Source organism: Tasmannia lanceolata, unplaced genomic scaffold, assembly GCF_043159265.1.
Source record: "Tasmannia lanceolata isolate RefF3 unplaced genomic scaffold, GAP_Taslan_0.1 ptg000011l, whole genome shotgun sequence".
Classification (NCBI taxonomy): Eukaryota; Viridiplantae; Streptophyta; class Magnoliopsida; order Canellales; family Winteraceae; genus Tasmannia; species Tasmannia lanceolata.
The window spans coordinates 21,663,422-21,673,552 of NW_027518688.1; the positions used below are offsets into that span (position 1 = coordinate 21,663,422).

At 41.1% G+C, this 10,131-nt stretch overlaps 1 protein-coding gene and 1 pseudogene across 1 annotated transcript; one reads left to right on the forward strand and one right to left on the reverse strand.

Moving 5' to 3' along the window:
- Positions 1 to 3,265: 3,265 nt before the first annotated feature.
- LOC143886256 (T-complex protein 1 subunit theta pseudogene) lies at positions 3,266 to 4,516 on the reverse strand (annotated as a pseudogene).
- Positions 4,517 to 8,619: 4,103 nt separating this feature from the next.
- LOC143886035 (basic endochitinase C-like) lies at positions 8,620 to 9,577 on the forward strand. The gene is made up of 2 exons (XM_077390032.1): positions 8,620 to 8,657; positions 9,160 to 9,577. Exons 1-2 carry the CDS (start codon positions 8,620 to 8,622, stop codon positions 9,575 to 9,577), a joined length of 456 nt encoding a protein of 151 aa, XP_077246147.1.
- Positions 9,578 to 10,131: the final 554 nt, after the last annotated feature.

The following is a 10,131-nucleotide window of genomic DNA, read 5'->3' on the forward strand; positions in this document are numbered from 1 at the left end:
ATAGCTTGGAAATAGATACAACAGCACCAACAGGGTAATGACATCCCATGTGGCACGCATTGTTTCTATCCCGTGGAGCCAATTATAATAAAATCAATAAAAGAAAATAAAGAACAAAATGATGTATGTCTCTGTGCAGTGTGTGAATCCCTTGTTTTAAACACCTATTTGGTGCCCCTGGATTCTAAGCGATTGAATTCCCATTTATAATGATTTTAGCTCAAAATTCTTCAAAATTAATAACAAATGGCATTTTAACAGAGTTAGGCAATGTTCCAAGAGATCCCCAGCAGAGTCGCCAGCCTGTGGACCCCGATCCGAGAGAGAGGCGGCGGTGAGGGACGAGCCCCACGCGCTAAGGTCTCTATGGATCATCCACGTGAATGGAGAGCTCTACCAAGGAACTCTCGAAAGAAGAAATGCCTCTCACAGCATGAGTGGCGATACAAAAGGTGAGATACCTCTCGATTCGGGGACTAGCCCAGATTCGAGGCGTACCTTAAACAAAAGAAGAGTCGCCATCCAAGGAAGTGGGCCAAGGATCCCATACTATGCTCTGTTGCAACGGATAACCAGAGATTATAAAAAGAGGGTTCGTGCCTGGTTACGAATTCGGAAGGTCTAAAGAGCACCTCATCCGCCCAAGTGCAAACACCTGGTCTCTTATGCCATTTATTATTGATTTTGAAGAGTTTTGGGCAAAAGTCATATGAAATGGGAATGAATATCTCCGAGAAGACGTCTATCTAATCATGCATGTCTCGGAGATGAAATCAAAGGCACACAAGATAAAATAAAAAGAAACATGTGTCACCTAAGCATAGCTAGGTTATAAGTGACATGCCTAATGGGTGTCTAAGTTCTGATGAACAAACACATGCATGACACACCAAAAAAAGTATAAGGTCTGCGCAATAAAGTAAGAAAACACTGCAAAACATAGAAAATGACTCGATACCAAACAACTCTAAGATTCTAATCTATACCTAGGCCCGAGTCTTTAGATGATCTGATGTTCATCCAAAGAAGCCTACGTATCCCCGCCTCCACGAGAATCAAGGCAACGTAGTTCTTCGCACCTATTCTAAGCTATGATGCCTAAGACATCTAGACCTCTATCTTAGACTCGATCTAAAAGACCGGACTAGTTCTTTAAGCTTCTTGTGTGATTATTTAAATTCCAATGGATTTTAGATTTTAGGACACCCTATATGCCCTAACTAAATGCAGGTTAGCCCTAAGCTAATGCAGGTGGTTCCTACAACCTATATGTAACTAGGCTGTGTTTCCTAAGGAAAATAATGGGATTACTAACGTATCCAAGACCTAGTCATCAGTCGGCAATGTGAATCGCCAACTGACCGGACGGAGGCACTCCTATAACTCTAGGACAGACTCCTAACTCTAAAACAAGCACACAGCAAACAAACAATCAAACACACTATAAAAAAGAAACTCCTAACTCTAAAACTCTTTATTTAAGAGAAACTCCTAACTCTAGAGGAAGATCTTTTGAAAATAAGATTTTAAAGATTTTTGAAGAAGGTTTAAAACATTATTTACAAAAAGTTTGGCTGGACTTGGGATATGAATCCAAAGCTGCACTACGTACCCTATGAAAAGGGATCAAGCCAACGTAGTTCGGAACATATTCCGAGATAAAGACACTAAACAAGTACACAAGGGTGATTCACAAACAAGTAAACTAGTGTGCTCACAAACAGGTACACCAGTGTGGTTACAAATAAGTAAACTAGCATGATCACAAAACAAATGAAATACCAATCGGATAAAACATGTCTAAAGGGAATATCTGAAAGACTTGGAAAGTCTTCTAAAATGAAAAGAAATGGATGCTACGGAACTTAAACAATTTCTCTTAAAAGAGGGGCTTGGGATGACTCCTTCATCGCCCTAGTAATGAGGGAGCTAACTATCTAAAAGGACGCCTAAAAGACTAGGCAAGTCTACTATATAAAGAAGGGGGAACACTACTTGGACTGAGTAAGTCCCATATGGATGGGCTTGGGATGACTCCTTCATCGCCCTTTTCACAAGGGTATTATCAACTAGGAGCTGTTATAATCTCAATGTAAGAAGGCAAAAGGAAATTCATTACACAGACTATTGCTAAATTCCTTAACCAATTTACGATCTCAAGGTATAAAGTGAAAACCAATTCATAACACAGACCACTTCCCAATCACTTTATAATCAAAGATGACCTCAAAATTAAAGCTAGAAATCAAATTGAAATCAGGTTTATAGTCTGAAAAATATTTCATTCAAAAGAAAATTCAGGAGAAGGAAAGCAATCATAAACATTTTAGCAATGCAAAGGAAGATTAGAAACGTTACCTGAGTTAGAAGAGGAAAAATGACACACCAGAAAAATACCATAAACCGAGGTCTGATGATCAAATGCTGGAAATGAGATGATGATCAGCAAAAATAATGGCCAAGGATACAGCTGCAAGTCTTTTTCTCCTGAGATCATTCTACAAAGAATTGTAATGTCTTTCTCTACAGCTTCTGCATGTGCAAACCGGCAATAGGAAAAAAATGAATCCGCAGCCGCAATGGCCACTTCATTCATGATAGAGGTTTGTGCAGCAGCTAATTCTGCACTCTTCTCCACTAGAACATCAGCAACATCACTCATATACTCAATATTGTCGAACCCTTCTCCAATAGTGCCTGACGAATAACTGCAGAAAGATGGTCCAAGCCCCATAGGGAGAGAGCAAGGGAAATATCTTCTATCTTGAAACAGAGCATCGAGTCTCGTGGCACCATTATTGCTGTTGTAAGGATCTTCTAAAGTAACTTCACCAGAACTGACATTCATACCACTTTTGCATGCGTCGAAGTATTTCATATCACCTCCCAAAGAGTAATCTTCAGCCATTATTGGAGCCTCATTTGCCGAATTACGCACGGAATTCTTGGGTTCAATATCCACCGGAAAATCCATTCCAATACCATTCTCGTTCTCATCAGAAACTTTACCATCTTGCACGTTCACGCCTGTGCCCAGTTTTTCACCTTTGCTAGCACATGTATTTTCTGTAGACAACTCTTCACACATGGATGACCCTTGAAACATAGAAGCAAGAGTTTCTACATGACAGGAACCCTTGTCCGCACCTTTCGACTGATCCATAGCATTACAAGGGACATCATCCAAAGATTTGAGTGGTAGAACTTGACAGGCTGTGCCTGTGGAACCATCAACCGTACAGGTATTCTCTGAATCTGTATGTAGTGCAGCTAAATTTTTCTTGACCATAAGGTTCCTCGACAATTGGATTCATCTTTTTGTAAATCGGTCATACATTGATCTACTGAGTGGGGAACAAGGTCGACTACAGATGGGGTGTCATTGTTTTCCTCTGAAACTGTACTGCTTGTTAAATAATCCATTCCGGGGGGAATTTCACTCACATTAGTATCATCAACAGCTCTTTCAAGGTCATCTAATATGCTATCAATACTTCCTCTTAAAACCACAGTGGAAACAGTGTTGTCACTCTCCTCATTTTTTATAACAGTGACCCGAACACCACAAATTTCCTCTACTGAAAATGAGTCAACATATCCCAGTTCATCTGGATTCGGCTGGCTAAGCTTCAAAATCGATACAGCACCAGTTGTGCGGCAAAATCGCCACAGTTCAAACTTTGAGCTGATTTTTAGGACCATCAGCTTGTAACGCTCACAAAAATGCAATGCCATCTCTCCAACTGCTCCCCCCACTGACAATAATTTTAGCACCTAAGTCTGCAACTGCTTTTATAAGCTCCTCAACTTTTGCTTCCTCTGTTTTTGCATAGTTCTCTAGCTGCTCAGCACTATGAATTAGAACTGTTCCTTTTGTTTCAGTTGCAGACGTGTCAACAACTCTCACAAAAACAGCAATGTTTGCCTTCTCCATTCGTTTAATACTCCCAACAGCATCATGTTTCAAGACCATACCACGAACTATTGAACAGTTGTACAGACCTCCTCCAAGGAGCTTTACAACACGGACATTATCCACATTGAAATTTGCTGGGTTCTTCGGGCAAACCTGGATACATGCATCTGCGATAAGGGAGCACAAAATGTCTTCTTGCATGAACTGCTTGCTAGCAACAGTAGCTTTCATGCGGGAAACAACTTCGTCCTTATTCTGCACATCCATTGTTTCTGAACCCTTTTCTACCAACTCATCCAAAAGTTCAATTGTCTTATTGATTGCTTTTGTGTAGCCACTAATGATTTCACTTGGATGCAGCCCCATCCTTATAAGCTCCTCAGCATTTTCAGTTGCAGTGAGATCAATATAAGTGTCTCTGTGAAGAAAGGATTCTCCTATGGGTTCAACACCCGATATTGATTGCAATCCAAGAGAGCCCTGGCTAAAAATCTGAACCAATCTCCGTAAAGCCTTTGAGAACCAACATGAGAGCATTTGTACCAATGAAGTGTCACCACCAGTAGAGAAAAAAAACAAAAAAAATGCTATCACGCTAACCCACATAGTCTGACAAAGATGATTTGCTGAACACATTCTTTGCATTAAGACCCAAAGGGTTGCCATTTACACCCTTCTCGAAGCACGCAGAAACCAGTGTACGCCACAGGGTAGGGAAGTGTTGGAGACCAGGTCTCAAATTCTCCAATGTACATTGGGCTGAAGAGCTACAAAGCCTATTTACGCTTCCACTGGGCAGACATTTTTGAATGGGGATAGAGGCATACATTAGGGTGACTAATGCAGCCATTTCGCCTGTAACTTCATGCCCTTTTATCCTAGATAACAGTAACCATTTTTCCCGCTGACATTCTCTTGAAATGTTGCCCAAATTCGAAGTTGCTCATGAAGATGATAGACCATCGGCAATTGGTGGAAATAGTATTGATTCAAAACAGCAAGGACTTGTCAAATTTGGAATTGGCTATATCATTAGATTCTGGCGAAACTTGTCAGACTCAATGAATTTTGAAATTGGATTGTATCCAAACAGATTTGCTAGACCTGTTGGTGGTAGTATTAGATGAGGAGATGGACGGATGTGGAACTCAAGCCTATCTTTTTTTCTGAAATTTCTTGCAATGATAAAGGCTTCCCTCTCAATTCCTCTCTATGATTCTAGCTCAGATCTTTCCCTATCCTTTAATTCTTTCAATTTCTCCCTCTTTTCTCTCTGCAACCCTCTCTTCTTCTTTTCTTTATTCCAGCCCCTTCCCTCTCAATCTTTCACTCTCTGTCTTTTTTTCTCAGGTTAGGATTAAAAAAAAAAATGAGAGGAGAAGTTGCATAAATGAAGGCCGGATTCCGGCAAAGATCTCGCCAGAATCAATGGAGGTACAGCTTACAGAATTTGTGAAAACAGAGTTCAAAATCAGATTTGTAATGGAAAAGCTGACCAGCAAAATGAGGGAGATGACCGTATTCCGGCAGATCTTGCCGGAGTCACTGGAATTTGGATTGGATCTAAGTAAAGGGAGGCAAATCCATGGCTGATTGAGGGTTTACAAAGAAGGAATGAAGTAAAGCTAATATAGTAGAAGAAGATAGAAGCTTTGGTCGGAATCCGGGCAGATTCTAGCGGGATCTTGCCGGAGAAGATGAAGTGAGGGTTTGGATTTAGGGTTTACAATACAGATTTAGGTTTCTAGGGTATGGATCTATGGTTTTGGCAAAGGTAGGGGTGAAGAGGATGTAAAGAAGATGGTGTGGAGAAACTCCGACGGCCGGATTGTCAGCAGAACGACCGGATTCCGGTCGAATCTCGACGGAGAAGATGGAAATGGGTTAGGGTTTGGTTTTTCTAAACTCTCTCTCTAATCCTCTGCTAGGGTTTTCTAATTTGGGGGAAAACTTCATTCCCCCGGAAAATGAGAAAGCCTTTTTTCTATTTATAGATGATGAGGATAATTTTTGGGCACTACAAGTTGACAAAACACCCCCTATTAGTATATTTCTACTCGTTTTTTTATAAGAAAATGGGTGGTTCAAGGAAATTGTTTTAATGAAAATAAATTCGAGTCCCTTTAATTACAGGGACACCCCCTCTGCTGCAACATACACTGCAATATACATTGACTGGACTACCCCTAAACTGGATAAACCACCCTCCTTCTACTACCTTATGCTCACATTACATTATCCACTTTGCTTGTTCGCTAAACAAATCTCGACGGATTTTTTTGAAATTTTAGAGGGACCTAAATGGGTCTCTATCCTACCCTTGGGACGAATTTGGGTCACCAGATCATAGAATTATTTGGGTTTTAATCAAATCAAGTGCAAAAAGGGGTTCGGTCAAAATGGGGTGTCTACAGTACCCCCAAATAATTTCTCATAGATATAGATGTTAGATAGCAGCAAAGGGGTTAATGGTAAAAGAGTAATGGTGACGTGTAAATCTGAGATAAGAAGAAAAGAAATTTCTTTTTCCTTCCGCTATATATATATATATATATATATATATATATATATATATATATATATATATAGACAGAGAGAGAGAGAGAGAGAGAAAGAGAGAGAGAGAGAGAGAAAAATGTTTCTAAGCACGTGCTTAGGGAGCTCCCTAAGCACAAGTGGCTTAAAAAGCCACCAATTGGTCGCTTTTTGTGGACCCCGCAGAGGTGGACCCGCCATACGACCAATCAGTGGCTTTTTAAGCCACTTGTGCTTAGGGAGCTCCCTAAACAGGTGCTTAGAAACACTTTTCACACACACACACACACACACACACACACACACACACACACACACACACACACACACACACACATATAAATATATATATATATATAGTGTGCGGTCGACCGCATATAAATATGCGGTCGAGGGCCCAAACACATGGGTCCCACATTTTTTGTGCGGTCTCTTATATGCGGTCGAGGGCCCAAACACATGGGTCCCACATTTTCTGTGCGGTCCCTTTTATGCGGTCGAGGGCCCAAACACATGGGTCCCACATTTTTTGTGCGGTCGACCACATATAAGGTTATATGGGTCGAGGGCCCAAACACATGGGTCCCACATTTTTTGTTGCGATCAAAACCATTCATTTGCAAGGCCCATCATTGATAGGGTGTGTACAAAAAATCAGCTCCATTGGATCATCCTAACCCCTCCAAAAGTGGAGGGCAAAAATGGGCAGATTTGTGGCAAACGGTGTCTGTCCATTTTGCTCTCCACTTCTGGATGGGTTAAGATGATCCTATGGAGCTGATTTTTTTGTACACACCCTATCTACGTAAGGGCCTTGCAAATAAATGCTTTGGATTATCCTAACAATGTGGGCCCACATCAGTTTTGAGCCCTCAACCGCACCTAAGCTTGGTGCGGTCGAGCGCACAATCTTATTCCTTTATATATATATATATATATATATATATATATATATATATATATATAGAGAGAGAGAGAGAGAGAGAGAGAGAGAGAAGAGAAGGTACTCCCTAAAGTCGATAACTTATCTACTCCCTACCTTAAAATAACAGTTGGGGCCACATTGTTTGGGTGATCCAAAGCATTCATTTGATGGGCCCTCACATAGATAGGGTGTGCCCAAAAAATCAGCTCGATAGGATCATCCTAACCCTATGAACTGTGGAGGCAAAAATGGACGTGTATAAACCTGCACAAATCTGTCCATTTTTTGCCCCCACAGTTCATAGGGTTAGGATGATTCTATCGAGTTAATTTTTTGGGCACACCCTCTCTATGTGAAGGCGCATCAAATGAATGCTTTGGATCACCCAAACAATGTGGCCCCAACTGTTATTTTAAGGTAGGGAGTAGAGAACTTATCTACTCCAGGGAGTACCTTCTCTTTTCTCATATATATATATATATATGAGGAAATGAAGTATGTGCAACTGCACAGATAAGATATATGTGCATGGCTGCACAAACCATAGTGGGGGTCACAGTGTCTGTCCATTTCCCCCTCCAACTTTGATTGGGTTAGGATGATCCTATAGGGCTGATTTTTTATACACACCCTATCCATGGAAGGGCCTTCCAAATGAATGCTTTCGATCCCCCAAAAAATGTGGCCCTCACTATGGTTTGTGCAGCCATGCACATATAGCTTATCTGTGCAGCTGCAAATACTTCATTTCCTCTATTATATATGTATAGATACATATACATTTCCTCTATTATATATGTATAGATAACATTGACGGAGCTTCAAAAGGCAACCCGGAATCGGGGGGTGGAGGAGTAATCAGAGACCATAATGCAAAAAATCATCCTCGCATTTTCCCTATACTACGAGATTGGATCCAACATGGTGGCCGAAACTTGAGCACTCTTGGATGGGCTTAGATGTTGCTCGGCATTTAAAGTGCCCAAGATAATAGTTGAATCGGATAGTAAAGTTTTAATTGACCTCATCCTTAGCAAAGGCCAAATCCCCTGGGCCATCCAATACCTCTGGAAAGAGATTCAAGTTCTTCTTGCTATCCTCTCCCCTAGCTGCCAACACCAATATCGAGAAGGCAATTTTGTAGCTGATTCCCTCGCCAATTTCGGATGCTCCTCCAAGAACAACCTCTTCTACTCGTCCTGGGCAAATATGCCTCGCCATTCCAGAGGGGCTGCTAGATGTGATGCTGCCGGCCTCCCTAACATCAGACCTACCACCAAGGTATGCAGAAGACTCCACTGAGATCTGTGCTCCCTGTAATTTGGTGCCTCGGGCTGCCGCCCGTCCCCCCTAGCCCATTTTTGGTTATTTGGTTGCTAGCATTTTCTATTTGTAATCCTCCAGGCTAGTTGGCTCTGCCTCCTTTGTATTGACTGACACTTTTTATATATTCTTGGCGGTCCGCCCCGGGGCTGTTCAATTTCCGGGTTTAAAAGAAAAAATGTATATGTATATATGCGTGTTAGTTTTTCAACTTAACGTGGATCTACTGTGATTAATTAATGATTCATTAATTGATGTATTCAGGTAAGTGGGCAACTGCACTAGGCGACCAATATTCATGAGGATATTGCTTCGTTCAAGAACAAGGCAAGAATCCAGTAGATTACTGCGTTGCAAGTGCAGAATTTCCATGCGCTTATGGTAAAAAATACCACGGCCGAGGTCCCATTCAAATCTCATAGTAAGTTCTTTTTCCATGCATTTTTTCTGCTGTTTCTAGATTTAGCTTTCTAGAGGACTATCTTGACTTGGATTTTGTTGCTTGCAGCAACTACGACTATGGCCCAGCTGGAAAAGCCATTGGGGCGAACCTTCTCACCAACCCTAATCTAGTTTCCACAGATGCTACCGTTTCATTTAAGACAGCCATATGGTATTGGATGACCTCTAAATCACAAAAACCTTCCTGCCATGATGCCATCACAAGCCGATGGACACCATCCAATGAAGATAAGACCGCGGGTCGCCTTCCTGGATTCGGTGTTTCCACCAACATCATCAATGGGGGACTTGAATGTGGCAAAGGGAACAATGTTGCGGTCGCAAACCGCATCGGATTTTACAAGAGATACTGCGACATACTTGGTGTGAGCTATGGTACCAACCTTGACTGCTACAACCAAAAGCCTTTTGCTTAGTTAATTAGGCTTTTTCTATGTATTTGAATAAGTGACTACTAGTGTCATCTATGTAAAAGTATATGTATATGTCAAAGACCATTTGGCATTAGTATTAAAATCCTCTCTCAATATAAGTTGATTAAATAAAACTATAAGGAGGATGCATTAGAAATCTAAAGTGTGATGATTCTACGAAACGTGGCGATCGTCTTTATATGACAAGATAATAAACCAAACCTACTATTTCTCAAAGTAACTTTATTATTGTGGTTTTTTCATAAAATTATCATCGATTACCCCTTGATATAAGGTGCATAGGACATACATATGTGTCACGCCCCGACTCAATATTCACGCCTGGCACACGACAGCGTTGCACACCTGCAAGGCGAACCCTCAAGCATGCAAGGCATTCGATACCACAAGCAATACTGTAACACCCAGCCCCAATGCTTGAACATGTTTTAACTACTTGTAATGGGTGTTATTATCATACGGACTTAAGATTAATTTTATTGGAATGAGTGCCATTACCAATGTTAAGTTTAGGAATAATTACTTGGAAGTGGGTG

Coding starts and splice junctions, on each gene's coding strand:
- LOC143886035 (XM_077390032.1), top strand. CDS start 8,620: ATGCTGCCGGCCTCCCTAACATCAGACCTACCACCAAG. Junction 8,658..9,159: donor ACATCAGACCTACCACCAAG/GTATGCAGAAGA, acceptor TGCTGTTTCTAG/ATTTAGCTTTCTAGAGGACT.